General features: G+C 37.0%; 1 protein-coding gene across 5 annotated transcripts in view; it reads left to right on the forward strand.

The window, feature by feature from the left end:
* Positions 1-8487: 8487 nt before the first annotated feature.
* LOC126473246 (transcription elongation factor, mitochondrial) overlaps positions 8488-22387 on the forward strand; it is a 116775-nt gene continuing 102875 nt past the window's right edge. For 3 of the 5 annotated variants that reach the window (XM_050100167.1, XM_050100165.1, XM_050100166.1), the window contains exon 1: positions 8488-8623. In XM_050100167.1, coding sequence (XP_049956124.1) covers positions 8554-8623 — 70 coding nt within the window. In that variant the 5' untranslated portion in view covers positions 8488-8553. The remainder of the gene's footprint in view (positions 8624-22387) is intronic. The other 2 variants (XM_050100168.1, XM_050100169.1) reach the window with 2 other exon arrangements.

A 22387-nucleotide genomic window follows, 5' to 3' on the forward strand; every position in this document is an offset into this window, starting at 1 on the left:
AATAAATAAATAAAGTGAGGGGTATAAAATGAAAAATAATATAGAAATTTCATAATATTTATTCCTATTACAAAATATTAGTGACCACTAGAAAGTATTATGTAATACATACCTACTAATTAATTCTTTTGAATTACTGCTATCTACTTTACACTAAGGGGACCACACTGTGATTCAGGACGAAAAAAATCGATTTTCGGTTTTCATTATATTTCGATAGATTAAGGTTTTATTTAAGTACTCTGAAAAGGCACATATAATGAGATCACTACCTTTTTACATCAAATACTGATCTGGTCTTCAGCCTCGCCAGGTAGCTCTCTGACATCAAATTCATCACCCAGCTCACTTCCAGACTTCTGTTTGAAGACTTTCTTGTAGAATAAAAGTTTATTAATGTCCATCCAACCTGGTCCATAGTGGTTCTGTAAAAGGACTGGTACAACGTTGATTTTTTTCTGGTTTTACCGTAACAGCTCTATGTATCTCTGCTGGTCTTGCTCCCATCCAGGATATAACCTTCTTGCAGATACTTTTATCATATCCTATACTGGTGGTATAGCTTTGTTCCCCTGGAATAGTAACAGTGCTCTACCTTTCTATTTAATTAATATCCTTTCTGATGGCTCTCTCTACGATTGTGTACTTAAGACTGAAATCATCCTGGGTCTGTCTGTCAGGTGTAACATAGACCTTCTGATTCATCCTTCTTCAGAAAGTTGATCACTTTCGTATGGTCGTCCATTATGCTTCCACAAGGGCATCGCTGGAAATCCCTTGCTGGAATATCTGGTAAGATAAATGCAATAAACATTAGACACTATACACATTTCCTTGACCATAAAAACGTTACTTGAAAAAAAGCAGAAGTATATAATAAAATAAAATAAACAACAGCTTATCTCATTTACTTTTCAAAATTTTTTGACCAATTTTTCTTCATTTGCCACTTTTTCTGCGATTTCCCTATATGAGCTGGTGTATTAACATTATTGGATACTGCTGTACCTCCTGTATACATTATTTTATGTAGCTTATTGCTTTAAAATTAAGCTTACAATCTGTTAAGTTCACCTAAACAACCAGCTGTTACCCAATAATGTGTATTTGCACCAGAATCCAACATGACAGGTATACTATTATGAAAAATATAAAATACAGAAAGCTAAACAAAATAAAGTCGCATTTACCTCACAAGAGAATTAGTACAAAGTTTAAAATGTGTTCTAATTACTATTTGACAAGTATACTGAAATAATGGGTTTTGGAAATGGTTCTTTTTCAGAGCATTAAATATGCACTGAATAAATCAGTTTTAGGTCCCGTGTTGCTATCTGGACTTAGTGTCTACTTGAACTGCAGCCATCGTGGATATATCGGAGTCTGGAAATACAGATAAACTTCAGAGTTACTTCTATAACAGAAATAGCAGCTACTGGACCTTGTGTTATGTTCTAAATGGTGCAGCTCAAAATACGCTCCTTCTACGTATAAAAAGGTTGATTTAACGACTTTTGGAAATGAGTGACACCATTATTAAATTCCTAGAGAGATAGAATATTCAGATTTTGGTACAACACAGTTTCCAAAAAGGGAAATTAGGGACACAGCTATCTCTAGCGCAACAGGGCCTGCTATTCAAAAGAAACTCTGTATCTACAGGGGTTCAAGAATTGTAGATAGGTGTGTGTCTGTCACCCAGTAACTTTTGGAAGCAATTGCTGAGATATTTACATAGGAATTTCCTGTGACTTGTCAAAGGCCTCTGACTGTGTAGACTGTAATATTCTCCTAAGGAAGTCCTCTTTTTATGGTTTTAACGTTAGCAATGATAGGTGGATTAAATCATATCTACACTGTACAAAGCAGGTGATACTTAATGGTACTGTTGGCTGTCCTGTTCCATCTGACTGCAGCACATTAAAATGCCACAAGTATCCAGTTTGGACCTTTCCTGTTTCTTATCTTCATCAACAATCTCCCACTTTGTACAAACACAGTGAGCAAATTTACTCTTTTTGCTGATAACACTACTATTCTGCTTGAAAGCTAAATGCTGAGTAACTAGAAAATAAATGTGCTGGTGTACTTGTAAACGTCTTACACTGTTTTAAGTGAAATGGATTAACACTAAATATTGAAATACTCACTGTATGCAACTTCATGCATCTTGACAAGAAAATGAAGTAATTCACATGGACTGTGATAACTAAAATATATTATTATGTGAATCTTCGAAGTACCAGAGCATTTTAAACGATAGCTAGTTAAATTGGTCCAGGTGTATCCTAGAGCTTAAAAAGACTCAGTGTGGCAATTTATGCGCTACATGTAATTACTCTTACTGCTGATATGAATGCTATCACAACTGCTTACTTTGGCTATGTCGTATAGTACAATTGTTTGGTGTAATAAGTCATAAAATAAATAAAATTATAAAAACCACTTTCCCTAATGATCGATTTCTGGCGTAATTATCTTGCTGGATTTTTATTGATAGCAATGCTCCTAGAAACATAAAACGCAGGACTTGCAAAGTAAAGTTGTTAGTTGAACATCTGCAGAGTAACTTTCAAAACGCTCAAACGCCAGGAAGAAATTTGGTAGTTATGAATCAATGATTCTTTGGAACAGAAGGTCGACTTTTTGGTAGTATATCCTCACATGTATGGTGTAAAACTATACACAATCAGTACAGAGGAAGGTTGCACTTTTGTCTTGCTTGTTTATCAGGTGAAAGATGAATAATTGCAAAGTGCATGTCACACTGAGGCTATTGCTATGAAAATACGTGAGCCTCTTTTTCAAAAGGCTGGTATTCTTTACGCTGACAATTGCTATACAAGGATTTCTCTAGTGCATAAGTTATTACATAAAAAGATGCTTCTCTGTGGAACAATTAGTGCAAATAGTGCAGAGGTTCCCAAGGATATTGAGGAGAAGAATATTAAAGAGGGCGACATGTGTGAGAAGAGTACGACATTAGAGTCAAAATTTTTAACTGGACTGATAAAAGGAGAAGTCTATGATGTCAATCGTGGTGAAATGGTGGAGAAAAGTTGCAATGGAACTTCTACTAGGCACATCCATAATAAAAGCATTGGATTCCGCATTGTAAAATGGGCACTTCGGAGAAAAGAATGTTTTTTTTCGAATTTTCAGAGAGTCCATTGCCTTGGATTTATGTGGATATGCTGCTTGTGACACTCTTTCATCAAGAAATAGGGCCCATACTTTAGGGAAATTGAGGGACCAGTAAGAAAATTTTGCCAACATTGCACATTGTTCTGCAAAAGGATTTTCGCTCAGAAAAGCAAAAATGCAGCAGACAAGGTAACCAAAAAAGTGACAACCTTCTGCAATGACTGCCCAGGACCTGTTAAAATATGCATCAACTGTTTCAACGAAAACCATGTGAAGTAACGGGCGAGTTGTGGGCCCTGAAAATATTCTAAGTTCGGCGTTGGCGTGGCCACACGGGCTGCTCAGCAAGCCGGAGCAATATCAGTAGCCCCAGTGCATGGTAACAGAAATATATGTAGACATAATTCATTTCCACTGTAAAATACAATTCCATGTAAAATACTGTAGGCAAACCGACAGCTTCTGTCAAGATGATATTGGACGCCTAAGTCTTGAATTTCTATTCGTAATTTTTAATTGTATCTTCCTTAACAGGTAAAATACTTTTGTTTAGACATTCTTAAGTATTTGTAGAACGAGGATTCATCCCCTTCCAGCTCCTTCTGAAGTGTGTGGAACTCTCCTTCACAGTTGCAATTTTTCAACATTTTTCTAACCCGGACTCTTCTTGCTCTCTGTTCCTCATCATCAAGTACAACAGCAATCATTGCGAACTGCTATAAACTAAATTTCGGCATTTTATGACGATCTACCATGAAATACGAAATAGAGCTTCTGCTGAGTATTTTATGAATCAGCTGCAATGTCACAGCGTTCTTTCGAAGCTGACGTGCCATGTAGTGTGAATGCTCAGGAATTCCTCTGACTACCGACGTTCAAAAACGTGACGGTGACGTTCCGGCAAGTGTGAATACACCTTAATGCATAGGCCTACAGGTCGCGACGCTCTCTGGCGTGAAAGTTGTTAACGTCTGACAGTTGGAGTGACACTAACGCTCCAGGCGGTGTGAAAGCAGACAGTGAAATGTGTCGTAAGGATAATGTATGTTTTCCGTATTTTTCTACGTAATTAACGAAATAACTGCTACATTTTTGCTCTCCATACATGAGTAAATTACCAAGGGACATGAATTATCGCGAAATAATGAAAAAACAGCCGAATTTCACAGATAATATGACATAAGCTGCAACATATCCACAAAGAAATAGTTTCGAATATGTCTATAATCGCGGCTTACTCTGCTGACAGTAAGAGAATGTCACTACATATTTCATGCATTAGAAGCGCATATTTCTACTGTTGCCTGTTCTTATTATGACAGGCACTTTGCTCGATACACAAAAATTTTTATGTAGCCTGATGATTCACCTATTTTTTCACTTCACTCTACTTTCTGATACATAAATATTTTTGTAAATATGATTACTTTTGCTTCATAGGCGAATATGTTGAAGATTCTTGTCGATTGTGGATCAGATGTAACAACAGTTGTGGAATTGGTTTCTTCTTTGTTGAGAAACAGCTTTATTACTTCTTGGCATTATATTATGTCTGTGCCATTTTCCGTTTAGCTAAAGGTGTGGTCCTTTACTGTACTTCGTATGTTAAATAATTTACGTATTTCATTTCGTACTTGTTTCCTGCCTTCCACATTCAGTGATTTGGTTGGAAGTGTAGCGAAAAAAACTTCGCGTTTTGTGTAGACGTATGACTTCTTTCTGCAAAAGGTCAATGTTCTGGTGTGCACTCGCAATTTTTTGTTAATGAAGGAAAATGACTTTATTCAGTGAATATCTGTACATTATAAGAGAATAGTAAATGAACTCTCCTATAGTCTACCATTTCATACCTCCTAGGGTCCATAGGAAACTATAGAACGACAAATGTGGTGCCATTATTTTAATTATTGTCGATTTTTATGTCACTTCATGCGCGCCATATTTAAAAATTATGTTACAAATCAATACAAACGATAATATTCGCACTCATTCGGTACTGTACTCACAAGTGTCACATGCTGGCTGTTTGGTGCGCTGCTGGCGCAATGGATAACAAAGACGAACAGAGTATCATGACTGTTGCGTTAAGCCGGGTACACATTGGCACAGGAAACATGTTTCTGTTGGAAACATTGTTTTCTGCGATGTTTAGCAAATGTTCCCGAATTTGTTTCTGGTCTCTGTTTCCGTCCACACTGGGAGCAAACATTTCTCGTTGCGTGTTCACGCCGTCTGTAGTGCTCCTTGTATTATTGTGTTCGTATCGTCTGCGGCAGCGTTATGTCTGGTATCAAAGAAACATTAATGATATGTGGTGCTGCATTATTAATACTAAACATTCGGTAGAAGGACTGGCGGGAATAACTTGCTCCATGAGACTGTGGTGTTCATATATGCAAGTGTGATGCATGCCACTAGCTGCTGCGTCACGTTATATGTGTGAACCATGCTTCACTTTCAGTGTCATGGCCAAAAGCTGTGTCAATCCGCTGACGCCACATAAGTCTTCATGTTTCCTCGTGCAGCTTCAATGACACCACTCAAGTGATTGGCATCATATTTTAGTTTAGTGCAGTTTTATTACACAATTGCTGAATGAACTGGTGTTCTTGGGGGAGAAGACTCTTTGCACACTATCACCCCATTTACATGGGGCTCACAAAACCGGATTTCGTAAACCGATTTCCCAATACCGCGTTTGGTTGCTCATGTAAACACTTCAAAATCGGTTACGGAAATCCACTTCTAGTTGCCCGTTTTCCAACTGCACAATGGATTTTCGCTCCCATGTAAATGCAACCAGTTTTGAAAAGTGTTTGGGCTGTCATAATTTTAAAAATTTTCGGATAATTTGGGCGAAGTGGCTTTTTGTATAGTGAAGGATAAGTGGAAATATTAAACTGAAGTTGTTTACAGCTCGTCTAACTGAAGAGAAATAGCAATTGTGCTGACTAAATCAGAAAATGTTACAGCTGTTTTCAAGGCGCCATATTTAACTGGGCTAGCAAATCCGCTTCAGACCTTAACATGTAAACACAGGAGACGTTATAGAAAAGTATTGCTAGCTGCAAAAAAACTTACAAATGGCAAAACATTACTGAAGGCAGATAACAAAAGTAGAGCAGTCTGGAACATAATTAAACAGGAGACAGCAAACGATGGACAAAAAAATCTGGAACCACAGATTAATAGCAAAGATGTAAAAACCAGCAACCCAAAGGAACTAGCAAACTTTGTGAATGAATACTTTGGTGGGATTGCTAAGAAATAGCAAGAGAAATTTCCAGACACATATGTTCTATGCCAACAGGACCAGCCACCACACTCTTTCCAACAACAGAGAAAGAGGTGGCACTACACTATTGAAGAATAAAATATCCACAGGGCTAGACGAGATCCCAGTCAGTGTGCTAAGGACATGTAGACACAGCATAAAAACCCCATTAACAATAATAATTAATGAATCTTTCAGATCTGGCTGCTTTCCTGAATACCAGAAACAAGCCAAATTAATACCAGTACTATAAAATGGTGCAAGAAATGTAGAAAACTACAGACCAATTTCCTTGTTATCTTGTATTTCTAAAATAATAGAAACCATAATGAAAAATAGACTAATGAACTAGCTAGAAAAATTTAACCTTCTCTGCAGTGAACAATTTGATTTCAGGCCCACAAAAAGTACACAGACAGCTATAGCACAGTTTACCAAAGTCGTACTAGATGCATTAGACAAGGGCGAGAATGCAACAGGCATTTTGTTGGATTTATCAAAGGCTTTTGGCACAGTTGACCACAGAATTTTATTACAGAAATGAGAACTATAAGGAATAAGGGTTACAGGAAAGCAATGGTTTAAATCATACTTGGAAGACAGAGTGCAAAGAGTTGAAATCTCACATATTTGCAAAAGATTAGTAGTAAAACACTTACCTGATGCAATATATATTAATATAGGTGTCCCCCAGGGAAGTGTACTGGGCCCAATCCTCTTCCTTATATGTATAAATGATTTCCCACAGGGTGTCAGGCATGGGGGAAAAAATACTATTTGCTGACGACAGCGCTGTAGTGATTACAGACACAAGCTCAATATTGTTAATAGAAAAACTAATGAAGCTCTCAGAGACATCCACAACTGCTCACTAAAGAATAAAGTAACTCTAGATTTCAAAAAGACAAACTGTGTAAACTTATGACTAAATAAAAAACACATTGACGATACACTGAAAGTAAACAATGAGGTATTTGATAGTGTAACAGACAGCAAATTCTTGGGTATGAATGTAAACTGTCAGCTAAAATGGACAGGGCATGTGAGAATTTTAGCAAAGAGGGTATCTTCAGCATGTTACGCCCTTCGAATCCTTGCACCAGAGTGCAATATTTCATCCCTCAAAGTACCCTACTTTGGGTATATGCATTCAGTCCTCAGTTATGGGATAATATTTTGCGGGGTAAGTGCTGGAAACATACAAACTATTTTCAAGATACAGAAAAGAGCTGTTCGAATAGTAACAAATAGCAGTAACAGGGCACACTGTAAAGAGTTGTTCAAAAAGTTTGAAATTCTGACAGTACTCTGTGAATATATTTATCAAAACATAATGTATATAGGGAAAAACATTAATCTGTATAACACAAACAGCATAATTCACGATCATGGAACTTAATCCAGACACTGTTTGCATCTGAACAGAGGAAACAAGTCAAAAACACAAAATAATGTATTACATCATGGTATAAAATTGTACAACAGATTACCACTAGAAATAAAAGATGTAAATGATCCCCACACCTTTTGTTAAAGGTTAAAAAAATATTTACTAGATAATAGCTATTACACTGCAGATAAATATTTAAAATAACTATAGATTAATGTTCATGAACACTGTACGTCGTAACAAAATTTAACTTGACATGATTAGAAAAATAGAACTAAGTACAGGAGCTGTATATACTGTAAGGCGACATGTTTATTTTATAAGAAGTATTGTACAAACGTTTGACGACATCCATGCAATGTATGTTGTTCTACGGAAGAATGAATGAATGAATCAATCAATCAAGTATAATGTGTTTCCTTCGGGCCAACGAGATAAATCACGAGAAGCGGTGTATGGCATCGCTCAGCTCGGATTAATTAAGTAAATTGTTTAATTTGTAATTTATCATGTAATTTATCGTCATTTTTCTTCTACGTAAACATTTATGCAACTATTTTTGAAACGGAGGGTATTTTGAGGTAAAATCGGGTAATTTGACGATCTTGAGTAGGTAATTGAATTGATAAGCATTGGCGACACTGCTGGTCATAGATTTGACAGTGTTTTGTCTCGGTACTCGGTAGTGTCTTGTTTTGTGCGAAAGTAATACAAGATCTGACGATTGTCTGTAGAAATGCATTGAATGCGTTACGAAAGAAAAGGGAATGAGCTCAAAAGTTTTGTTGCGACGCTTGGCACTCAAGCAACTCACCGTAAGGAATTCGTTATATGTGCAATAAAATAGATTGGTACAAAACTTCCTTATGTAGAAACGAAACCTTGTATGATCTTCCCTTTTACTGTAACCTTTCCGGTTAAGAGCGCTACAAACTTCTTAAATACTTATTTTACTTATTGTCCTCCAAAACAAATAATTTCGTTTTGAATCCGGTACCGTATAAGACAAGACCTTATCACAGAGAGTGGTGCTAGAGGATAATATATTCCACCTGTGTACACACAATAAATTCATCGCAATGTCGCTGCTAGTTTGTACCCAGTGAGCAATATGTGAAACCGTGTACACTGACAACTGGCTTCCATTCCCCTGACGCACTCATGCCCCACAATTCTCGTCTGTGTTTCTTAAGCTTTACCTTGTCTTGACAAAGGAAAAGGAGCCGGCACGCCTTCACAGTGAACGGGTTGTCCAACGGTGGTAGGGGAGGATTAAAAGATCGCTGATGTCTGATAATGTTTAGAAACATTTGATCTGTTCAAATAATCGTGAACTATGTAATAAAAATTGTTTACATGGTACGCTGTAACAGGTTCCCACACACCACCACCAGTTGTGAACCTGTTTTTCCACTAAAGTGAGAATATAGAAATTACCACCTGCACTCCTACCCGTAGCAAATGTGAGTGCGATCCTTTTGTTCGACACTTGTTGCTCATCTCTGTGAATAACCTCAGCCTTTAAAGTTGTTGCAAATGGCAGCCTTTTCTTCTATATTATAGAAATTACATAGTGTCTCAACTAGTGAGCTATCTGACCCCTGACAAGGTGGTGAATGTCGCTAAAGGCCGAGGGTTGCCGTCTAAATGGTCATTACTTAGTAACAAAAAATGTTCTCCACAAGTTTAGCATAACAAATTACTTCAAACTTGAGCCATGTCTTACCTGCAACTCATTAGTTAAATTCTCTGTCCATTTTTAAAATAACTACTGTTCGGTAATTCAGTATTGTGTAGAAAAATAGAATGCAGCCTAAGGTGACATATATGGTATCATTGCTGGTTTCAGCTTATCAGGTTATTTGATTGGGTTATGTAGTAACTTATCAATTCAGTAAGCCCAGGGAGACACTCACTATATTTATGTAATATTATTTGTGTCACCTGATGCAGAAATATGTTATTAAGAAAGTTGTTAGAAAGAAGAACCAGTTGCCCTAGACTACAATCATTGGTCTTAAGGATAAAGAACCATCACACTAATGTTCAGCAATGTAGCTCATATGTTCCAGAGAGCTATTCACTTGATTCATATATGCCCCAGACAGTCTTAAATTCATCATCTGTTATTTTTGTGTTATAATGCACAAGGCTTATGAAATAAAACAGATGTTTTCCAATCATTTTTACCTGCTTGGCTCAACATGTAATAATCACTGAACACCAAAATCAGCAAATAACATTTATTATTTCAAATTAGAATGCTATAACATAGCACCATTTTAGTGTAGAGCATATGATAAAGGTGATGGCATTGCCATTTGCTGAGAAAAAGCAAGCTTACAACCACCACAGAGAAAATGCTGTGGTGAACAAGTTTCGTGTTGACAGAGATTTCAAAATTGCAATTCTCAGATCATATTTCACACTGTTTATTTCGTTTTTGCAGGTGTATATAGATCCCCCTCCAGAAATTGGGATACTTCCCTGAAATCTCTTGGAGTCTTGAGTAAATTGTCAAGTTGTAAAAGTGTAAAACTCGTCTCTCTTCATACTTGGAGAACTGAACTTAAACATTTTACATGACAGTCATGAAAGAAAACATTTTACAAGTTGTATCCTATTTAATAGGGCCAGGACGTAGTAGAATTGTAACAATAGTAATTCAGTAGATCATGTAATAGCAAATTAAGATCACATCGTGTCAGCAGACATTTAAATGGCTACCTGTCAGAACAGACACTAGTGCTAAAGTGTAATAACAGATGCAAACAAAGAAAAATGTTTGAGCACAAGAGAATTCTATCTGTAAACAACATTACTACTTCATGGCATAATTTGTCATGAATCTGAAAATCGGTAATTACTACCATTGTGGTCAACAACAAATGGAACATTTTCTTAGACGGTCTTACTGGGCACAGAAATAGTACACCCCCTTGAAACAAAGGGAGTATTCACAAAAATCCCCTTCAAAATCAAAAGATGATTAGATGTTAAAATGAAAGATCTGAAAGGAAAAAACTGGAAGACGTAGCCTGTACCGACTAACTCCCAAGTTATGAATAGATAAAGAATTTTACAAGCAGATAAATATTTGTACAAGAAGTACAAATATCAGTTCCACAAAGAAATCACAAGGTTAAAAGCAGGGACAATTAACTGACAGACAAGAACGTCAGATAATGTTTTAAGTGTTGCTGACCTTTTGAAACCAAAATTTTAAACAATGCTACAGAAACTAAAGGTAATAACATAGAATTAATTGTGAATAATGATATTTCTGATTCCCTTCAAGTTAGCAATGTATTTAATAATTTATAAATACTGTTGAAAGTCATACCTGCATGAAACCAGATGCATAGCATATGAGTCCACTAACAAACAGAACTGAGTTGCAGTATGAGCTGATGACATTCTGCACCTTATCGACAACATCAGGAAAAAAAGCATGGTTAGATGATATTTCTCCATCCCATATGTATGTCTGCGTGTCTCCGTACCGTATGTAAACATGAGATAGTGAAACCATTAATTCATCTAATAAAGTGTGTTCTTGAATATGGTTTATTCCCTCACAAGTTGAAACTGGTTGCAGTCAAAACCTTACACAAAAATGGGAAATAAAGCATGTTCATAACTATACACCTGTAGTCATAATCTCAGCATTCAGCAAACTGACTGAGAATATAATTTTAAAAGATATCTTGGAACATTATAACAAAGATAATGTAGTAGGTAAATTACAGGATGGTTACAGAAGAGGTCAAAATACCAAGTCATCTGTAGTACAATTGTTCATTATGCACTTGAGAAAATAAATGAAAATTCCTAAGCAACAGGAATATTTCTGGACCTCTCAAAAGCTCTCAACATAATACATCTTGCTAAATATTGTGATGAGTGGTGTCATTGAAAAGCTCGTGCAGTTGCTATCAGGAAACATATTCAAAAGGCAGACAACAGAACACAGAAACTATTGTGCGAGAGGTACTGGAGAAGAGATAGTTAAAAATAAGAAAAATACAGTGGTGGTGTTCCCCCAGAGCTCAGTCTTGGGTTCATTCCTATCCTTATGTTATGTAAATGAATTCCCAAGTTTGTAAGTAAAAAGCATCTCATCACTGTACATGCCAGTGACACATTGCTATCTGTTGTGTGGACAGTGAGCCCAGCCTTACTGAAGAGATTCAAAACTTAGATTGAGAAGGCAAGAGCTCACCCTGGAAGAGAGAACTTAAAAGTTAACACAGAAAAAAATATTCACTTTCAACCAAGTGTTCCAAATGGAGAAAAATATTATAGATGATAAGATTGTCAAAGACCTATTCAGAATGTAAATTTTTAGTTAGTACATAGATTTCCGACTTTCATGGAAGCAGTAAGTTGGCCATATCTGCCAAAAAATAACATCCAATGTATATATTAAAGATTAATAACACACCATAATTCTGAAACACTAAGGACCATATATTTTGGACTAGAACATCTTTTCTTCCCTTTGTGGAGGACAGCATCAAAGAAGTCAAAAGAATGAAGAGAAGTAGATGAGTTTTCATCCATCAGTTTAGTCTTGTTGGAGGTCTCTGATATTTCTTGAAAGTAAAATCAATCCATGGCATGCCTCTAACTTATTCAGTAGTATTTTGCTTCCAACAGTTCTCATTTGTGACAAATCTGTACTCCATCTTTTGAATGTTTTGTGGTAATTGTTCCTGCAGTATGACAATGAGAATAATTTACAGTATTTGCTGTTTGAGTGATTGCTATCCTAAATTCATGCTTTACGTGATCTGATTTTCTCTCTGTTATGCACACATAAGTTCAGGAGACTAAGGATTGTATGCATTTATGTTTCCAAGAATTTTACACAGATAATTCAGTGAAGCCCAGGGATACTGATGCCAAATGCTTGGTGACCACTGCACATGCATTAGATATGATGGATGATAATGATATTGCTGGTGTCTGCTGTGTGTTGGGTAAACGTATATAAACATAAACAAACTGTTATGAAAAATAGCTGAACCTACTGATACCAGTTGTCACCTTCATCCTGGAAAATAATGATGTGGCATGTGATGTCATACATGTGCACACAAAAAGAGAAAAGAAGACCTATTTTATTTCTTTTGTGACGGGATTGTTGTTGTTGTTGTTGTTGTGGTCTTCAGTCCTGAGACTGGTTTGATGCAGCTCTCCATGCTACTCTATCCTGTGCAAGCTTTTTCATCTCCCAGTACCTATTGCAACCTACATCCTTCTGAATCTGCTTAGTGTATTCATCTCTTGGTCTCCCTCTACGATTTTTACCCTCCACGCTGCCCTCCAATACTAAATTGATGATCCCTTGATGCCTCAGAACATGTCCTACCAACCGATCCCTTCTTCTGGTCAAGTTGTGCCACAAACTTCTCTTCTCCCCAATCCTATTCAATACTTCCTCATTAGTTATGTGATCTACCCATCTAATCTTCAGCATTCTTCTGTAGCACCACATTTCGAAAGCTTCTATTCTCTTCTTGTCCAAACTATTTATCGTCCATGTTTCACTTCCATACATGGCTACACTCCATACAAATACTTTCAGAAATGACTTCCTGACACTTAAATCAATACTGGATGTTAACAAATTTCTCTTCTTCAGAAACGCTTTCCTTGCCATTGCCAGCCTACATTTTATATCCTCTCTACTTCGACCATCATCAGTTATTTTGCTCCCCAAATAGCAAAACTCCTTTACTACTTTAAGTGCCTCATTTCCTAATCTAATTCCCTCAGCATCACCCGACTTAATTAGACTACATTCCATTATCCTTGTTTTGCTTTTGTTGATGTTCATCTTATACCCTCCTTTCAAGACACTGTCCATTCCATTCAACTGCTCTTCCAAGTCCTTTGCTGTCTCTGACAGAATTACAATGTCATCGGCGAACCTCAAAGTTTTTATTTCTTCTCCATGAATTTTAATACCTACCCCGAATTTTTCTTTTGTTTCCTTTACTGCTTGCTCAATATACAGATTGAACAACATCGGGGAGAGGCTACAACCCTGTCTTACTCCCTTCCCAACCACTGCTTCCCTTTCATGTCCCTCGACTCTTATAACTGCCATCTGGTTTCTGTACAAATTGTAAATAGCCTTCCGCTCCCTGTATTTTACCCCTGCCACCTTCAGAATTTGAAAGAGAGTATTCCAGTCAACATTGTCAAAAGCTTTCTCTAAGTCTACAAATGCTAGAAACGTAGGTTTGCCTTTCCTTAATCTTTCTTCTAAGATAAGTCGTAAGGTCAGTATTGCCTCACGTGTTCCAGTGTTTCTACGGAATCCAAACTGATCTTCCCCGAGGTTGGCTTCTACTAGTTTTTCCATTCGTCTGTAAAGAATTCGTGTTAGTATTTTGCAGCTGTGGCTTATTAAACTGATTGTTCGGTAATTTTCACATCTGTCAACACCTGCTTTCTTTGGGATTGGAATTATTATATTCTTCTTGAAGTCTGAGGGTATTTCGCCTGTTTCATACATCTTGCTCACCAGATGGTAGAGTTTTGTCAGGACTGGCTCTCCCACGGCCGTCAGTAGTTCCAATGGAATATTGTCTACTCCGGGGGCCTTGTTTCGACTCAGGTCTTTCAGTGCTCTGTCAAACTCTTCACGCAGTATCGTATCTCCCATTTCATCTTCATCTACATCCTCTTCCATTTCCATAATATTGTCCTCAAGTACATCGCCCTTGTATAGACCCTCTATATACTCCTTCCACCTTTCTGCTTTCCCTTCTTTGCTTAGAACTGGGTTTCCATCTGAGCTCTTGATATTCATACAAGTCGTTCTCTTATCTCCAAAGGTCTCTTTAATTTTCCTGTAGGCGGTATCTATCTTACCCCTAGTGAGATAGGCCTCTACATCCTTACATTTGTCCTCTAGCCATTCCTGTTTAGCCATTTTGCACTTCCTGTCGATCTCGTTTTTGAGACGTTTGTATTCCTTTTTGCCTGTTTCACTTACCGCATTTTTATATTTTCTCCTTTCATCAATTAAATTCCATATTTCTTCTGTTACCCAAGGATTTCTACTAGCCCTCGTCTTTTTACCTACTTGATCCTCTGCTGCCTTCACTACTTCATCCCTCAAAGCTACCCATTCTTCTTCTACTGTATTTATTTCCCCTATTCCTGTCAATTGCTCCCTTATGCTCTCCCTGAATCTCTGTACAACCTCTGGTTCTTTCAGTTTATCCAGGTCCCATCTCCTTAAATTCCCACCTTTTTGCAGTTTCTTCAGTTTTAATCTACAGGTCATAACCAATAGATTGTGGTCAGAGTCCACATCTGCCCCTGGAAATGTCTTACAATTTAAAACCTGGTTCCTAAATCTCTGTCTTACCATTATATAATCTATCTGATACCTTTTAGTATCTCCAGGGTTCTTCCATGTATACAACCTTCTTTCATGATTCTTAAACCAAGTGTTAGTTATGATTATGTTGTGCTCTGTGCAAAATTCTACCAGGCGGCTTCCTCTTTTATTTCTGTCCCCCAATCCATATTCACCTACTATGTTTCCTTCTCTCCCTTTTCCTACACTCGAATTCCAGTCACCCATGACTATTAAATTTTCGTCTCCCTTCACAATCTGAATAATTTCTTTTATTTCATCATACATTTCTTCAATTTCTTCGTCATCTGCAGAGCTAGTTGGCATATAAACTTGTACTACTGTAGTAGGTGTGGGCTTCGTATCTATCTTGGCCACAATAATGCGTTCACTATGCTGTTTGTAGTAGCTTACCCGCATTCCTATTTTCCTATTCATTATTAAACCTACTCCTGCATTACCCCTATTTGATTTTGTGTTTATAACCCTGTAGTCACCTGACCAGAAGTCTTGTTCCTCCTGCCACCGAACTTCACTAATTCCCACTATATCTAACTTCAACCTATCCATTTCCCTTTTTAAATTTTCTAACCTACCTGCCCGATTAAGGGATCTGACATTCCACGCTCCGATCCGTAGAACGCCAGTTTTCTTTCTCCTGATAACGACATCCTCTTGAGTAGTCCCCGCCCGGAGATCCGAATGGGGGACTATTTTACCTCCGGAATATTTTACCCAAGAGGACGCCATCATCATGTAATCATACAGTAAAGCTGCATGCCCTCGGGAAAAATTACGGCTGTAGTTTCCCCTTGCTTTCAGCCGTTCGCAGTACCAGCACAGCAAGGCCGTTTTGGTTATTGTTACAAGGCCAGATCAGTCAATCATCCAGACTGTTGCCCTTGCAACTACTGAAAAGGCTGCTGCCCCTCTTCAGGAACCACACGTTTGTCTGGCCTCTCAACAGATACCCCTCCGTTGTGGTTGCACCTACGGTACGGCTATCTGTATCGCTGAGGCACGCAAGCCTCCCCACCAACGGCAAGGTCCATGGTTCATGGGGGGGGGGGGTGACGGGATTAGTTTTCAGAATGTAAGATAGACTGATCTGAAGCTTAGGTCTAGGTTTGGTTGAAAAGCGACGGGTTGTCAGTTGGCAAAGAAATATCAAATGCTTCAGTTAATCTAATATCATTTCCATTACATTCAACTTTTGATTTATTTTATAGTTCCTTTTCCAGTTTGACATAATGGTGCAGTTGAAACTGCCCATGGTAAAAGTGTCCTTAGGGTGACTGTGGCTTTTCTGTTGCATGCTGCAGTTGAGAACTGTGCAGTGAACGATGGGAAGTAAACATATGAGTCGTGAATTGGATGATTAGACAATATGGTGGAACCATTGAGAAAATAGTGTTTGAAAAATTTCGGTATGGTGTCAGGTGTATGAACTTATGTGGCAGCTTAATGGTATATATCATGCAGAATGCTGTCATACGAAACAGAATAGTTCGTAAAATTTAAACTGTGCTCTCAGCTTCCTGCCTAACAAACACCAAGGAAATCTGGACGTTCTGAAAATACCCCACAAAGTTTCTAAAATGATCATCGGGCTACTCTACACATGAGTCATTCCATGTCAAATCAACACACTTTAAATAAAAATTTTACCTCACCCTCTTAGATTTTGCTGAAAGTTGGTATACTTATAGTGGGTGCTGAAACTAAGAAAAATACCAAATTTCAATTTTTTACCTCAAACCACTCCTGAATTATGGTCATGTAAACTTTTCAAAAACTGACCAAAAATGTGTGAACGGACTTTTTTTAAATTGCCCTAGGAGCAGCCCTAATTGAGCTAGAGAACTGGGAAAGGTGTCATTTTGCAGCATTTTTCATGCTCTTTCCAGTGATAGACAAAAAAAGCTTCTAATTAATAACCTTTTTCAAAATGGTAATTAATATTTCGATTTAATTTTTTTACAAAAAGTACATAATTGAAAATTTTCAAAATATTTCCATAACTACTTCATACTGTTGTAGATCACATGGCAAAATATAAATGTGCGATGATGATGGGTTCACTGTTAAAAAAAAAATTATTCCGGACTCCTGTTTTTCACTAACGGCCCTAGTTTGACCAAACTGACCTTTAAGGTAGTACGTCAGTAGAGGACCGTATACATAGGGCTTGATGTCTGTACAATAATTCAGAGACTGGAGCCATTGTTGAGATGATGTAGTCTGCATTGTTACCTTCTAAGGCTGTGTGTGCCTACAGCATTATTATGCACTGTGGTTTTAGTGCAAACCAATTGTTACCTCTGTGTTGACCAGTCTGTATCTATTATATTTAATAGTTTATTTTCAAGTAAATCTATACATTGAAGGATAGTTTATAAGTGGTTTTTGTATAAATATGGAACCAAGTAAAAAGTGCAGTGCTGTAAGAGTGCAGTGTTGTAATCCATTGAAGAAGTCAAATCATTTTATTAGAGACAGAAAAAAACTGAGAAATGTCACAACATGGATGCCCAAATTATTTCCTCAAATACGAAGTGGTGCCAAGATTTGTGACAAATGTAGAAAAGATGTAACCAAATTGAAAAATACACCAGAGCCCATCAGTGATGAAAGTGTTGAAGAAGAATCTTCTGGATCAGAGACAATCATCCGAGACCAAGACCCTGACTTCACTCTCAACTTCAGTAGCTGTTAAAACATTTAACACAACACTTAAAGAACTAGGCGAGTCCCCAATTGACAAGTGAAAACTAGCGTCTAGGCATTACACCAAATCAAAAGTGAAGAAAATCTCATCAATGACACGTAAACTTTTTGTTGCTCCTGAAACCTCTTCGTCAGATACTGATACTGATGAATCCGTTCTTGAAAATCTTAAAAGAAACTTTAAAAATTCTAAAAGTAGAGCACAAAAAAAAAAAAAAAAAAACTAATGATTCTTACAAGTTTACCTGAAAAGTGGAGTGTCAGGAAAATAACGAGGGAATTTAATGCTCCTAATTACATTGTTCGGCAGCCCAAAAAAAGTTTGAAAGAAAGAGGATTCATGGAAGGTCCAAACCCAAAACCATGGAAGTGTTTACCGACAGTAACAGTCAAAGCTGTACATTCATTTTATGAAAATGATGAAGTTAGCAGGGCAATTATTAAAGATTCTGGAAATAAAACAAAAATATCAAAAAGACTTATTTTGTGTAACCTTAAAGAAGCTTACAAACATTTTAAAGACAAGTTTCCTAACATAAAAATAGGTTTCTCTAAATTTGCTGAGTTGAGACCAAAACATTGTGTACTAGCTGGCCGGAGTGGCACACACACTCTCTGCGTGTGCACAACTCACCAAAACATAAAATTAATGACAGAAAATGCCAAACTAAATACAGTAACAAACAGCAGCTTAGACAATTATAAGGAGTGCATTGCAAAAATGCTTTGCAACCCATCATCAGTTGATTGCAACATAAGAAACTGTGAATACTGCCCAGGAGAAACTGTCATATGTAAAAATTTAAAAGACTCTTTTCATGAAAACTTAATTGAACAAGTTCAGTTCCGACAGTGGATGTCAGTTGATTGCTGTAACCTGGAAATTGTTCAGAAAACTTCTGAAGAATTCATAGATTTATTTTGTAGTAAGATGTCGACTTTGATTCGGGATGACTTCATTGCCAAGCAACAACAAACATTCCTTAACACCACAAGAGAAAACCTTATGGAATCTGAATTTGTTGTCATATGTGATTTTTCAGAAAATTATATTATATATCTACAGGATGAAGCTCAGAGTTTCCACTGGACAAGACAACAGATTACCATTCATCCTTTTGTTGTATATTACAAACAGGAAAATAAAATTGAGCATATGAGCTTTGTCATTGTTTCTGATTGTCTGGAGCACAATACAACTGCGGTTTACACCTTTCAAAAGAAACTAATTTCATATCTAACAAATAAATTTCAAAATATCCCAGAAAAGATATACTATTATTCTGACGGTTCTGCCGCTCAGTATAAAAATAAGAAAAACTTCCTGAACCTTTGCCTTCATGAGGAAGACTTCAACATAAAAGCTGAGTGGCACTTTTCAGCCACAGCACATGGGAAATGGCCTTGTGATGGAGTAGGGGGTTCAGTAAAGAGACTGGCAGCTCGTGCAAGTTTGCAAAGGCCATACCAGAATCAGATCCAAACCGCACGAGATCTATTTGAGTGGGCTGTAGATAATATCACAAATGTTGATTTTGCATATTCCACTCAAGAAGACTACGCTGCTTCAGAAATATTCTTAAAAAGCCGACTTGAACAGGCATTGACAATCAAAGGAACACAGCAATTTCACGCTTTCATTCCCAACACTACATCAAAATTAATAGTCAAATACTTCTCAGGTGGTATACAGAGTTGGGAGAGGGAAGTAACTACATCACCAGACAAACTGTAGTTACAAGATGCATCAGGCTATGTCACCACTGTATATGGCAGAAACTGGTGGCTTGGGTACATTTTAGAAAAAAACGAAGAACTTGATGAAGTGAAAATAACTTTTCTTCATCCATGTGGACCAGCTAAGTCATTCTCTTATCCTGCACATGCAGATGTCCTGTGGGTGTCAGTTGTGGATGTTCTCTCAAAAGTGAATCCATTTACTCCGACAGGGAGAACATACATTCTTAATGAAAGTGATGTAAACCAAACCCAGTCAGCTTTATTAAAATGTAATATATGAAGTTCCAAGACAATTTATTGGGAAACTGCTTTCAACTCAAAACTTAATTTTTGTCTCAGGTTAGTGTTAATGTATATTTTATAGAAAGTTGTTTCAAGATTATTGTTAGTACCTACTGTGTTAAATTTAGCTATGTACAGATACCTGTTACTCAAAAACAAGCATTACATATTTAATTTGTTTAATAGTTACATTTCAAACATCATGGAACAGAACTATTATGTAAATACTTGTACTTATTCATACTTTATTTCAGTTTGTAGTTAAATGCTCAATTTCTTGTTTTTGTTATATCGGTTAATATACTGTTAGTGAAGTTTTATGAAATTAAAATAAGCAATCAACTTAATTATAAAATATGCTGATTAGTTTTGGTTTAATAAGGTGATGTTTTGATATTTCTAATACTTTTTTTACTTACCTTTCAGTATATTTTAAAGAAATTCCTGTTTGTTAAAGGTCAATTTGGTCAAACTAGGGCAGTTAGTGAAAAATAAGGGCCCGGAATAATTTTTTTTAACAATGAACCCATCATCATCCCAGATTTATATTTTGCCATGTGATTTACAATAGTATGAAGTAGTTATGGAAATATTTTGAAAATTTTTAATTACGTACTTTTGTAAAAAAATTAAATCAAAATATTAATTAATATTTTGAAAAAGGTTATTAATTAGAAGCTATGTTTTGTTGTATATCCCTGGAAAGAACATGCAAAATGCTGCAGAATGACACCTTTCCCAGTTCTCTAGCTCAATTAGGGCAGCTCCTAGGACAATTTAAAAAAAGTCTGTTCACATATTTTTGGCTGGTTTTTGAAAAGTTTACATAGCCATATTTCAGGAATGGTTTGAGATAAAAAATTGAAATTTAGGATTTTTCTTAGTCTCAGTGCCCACTATAAGTATACCAACTTTCAGCAAAATCTAAGAGGGTGAGGTAAAATAGGTGTGCTGATTTGACATGGAATGACTCAGATGAGCCTTTTACCACAACCAGTTTTTTTACTGTCTCCAACTCACAATGTAACTATAATCATGGAATACAAAACAGCATCCCAAGGATCCTTCTGTATTCCAAGAAACATGCAAGACGAAAAGTAAACCCAAAAACCAGTAACCAACCTTACAGTCCAAGATCAAGAATCGTCAATCTCATGCTCAAACAAATACTAACAAAGAGATAGAGGGGCTGGCCAGTACTTACCTCAGCTCAGTACAGCCAATAGATACACATAAAACAGAACCGAAAATTTACGTTCCTAGCTTTCGGAACAAATGTTCCTTCATCGGGGAGGAGAGAGGGGAAAGAAAGGGAAGAAGGGAAAGGAGATTCAGTTAATCACAACCCAGGTTGTGAAGCAACAGGGAAAGGAAAATAGGGAGGGTAGCAAGGATGGAGGCATGGTTGTCAGAGGGAAGCCTCCTCTGACAACCATGCCTCCATCCTTGCTACCCTCCCTATTTTCCTTTCCCTGTTGCTTCATAACCTGGGTTGTGAGTAACTGAATCTCCTTTCCCTTCTTCCCTTTCTTTCCCCCCTCTCCTCCCCGATGAAGGAACATTTGTTCCGAAAGCTAGGAATGTAAATTTTCGGTTCTGTTTTATGTGTTTTATGTGTATCTATTGGCTGTACTGAGCTGAGGTAAGTACTGGCCAGCCCCTCTATCTCTTTGTTAGTATTTGTTTCACATCTCATATGAGATTTTCCATTAATCAATCTCATGCTCACTATGTTAAAAAAAGTGTGTGTGTGTGTGGGGGGGGGGGGGGGGGGATGCATTGCAATCAATTTGTATCTTCTGCCAAAACAAGTCATTAGTCATTCGATTCAGTGATTCACATTGGCTACCCTATACTATCACCTAATTGGCTACAAAAACAATAATAAACTGCCAACAGCAGCATGCAATGGAAGAGCCATGGTACACCGTAAGTGCACTTTAGCTTATCCAGTCTTGCGTTCTGAAGAGTTGCCTGTAGTCAAATCCATCAGTATCCATCTTAAGTTTATGATCTCACAAATGAATACCAAAGGAAGTGCTTTCTACTGCTGTGAGACATTTCATTTGCAACTAAGCAAGTGTATTGTACATTTAATTTTGTAGTACAGTAATGCAGAAGAGAAAAATTCCCATCACCGTTGCTATGAAATTGGTACTGAAACACTGCATTTTCTTCAATGCTAAATTTAATGCACTGATTAATACCTTTCATTCATCATGTAGAGTGACTATTACTGGAATTTACCGTGTTTTGTATTTCATCATCACTATCTTTGACTACATAAAACATACTATTATGGAAATTTTATTCAGTAATCTCATGTTCCAAAAAAGTTTTTCTATTCCGGTTGTCTTTGTTCTTCCCCATTCACAATTCACCTTTTCTTCTTCTCAGACGTAGTGCTTTTCACTTCAACTTGTGTAAAGTGATGCTCTACATTCTATTAATT

This window comes from Schistocerca serialis, chromosome 4, assembly GCF_023864345.2.
Source record: "Schistocerca serialis cubense isolate TAMUIC-IGC-003099 chromosome 4, iqSchSeri2.2, whole genome shotgun sequence".
NCBI lineage: Eukaryota > Metazoa > Arthropoda > Insecta > Orthoptera > Acrididae > Schistocerca > Schistocerca serialis.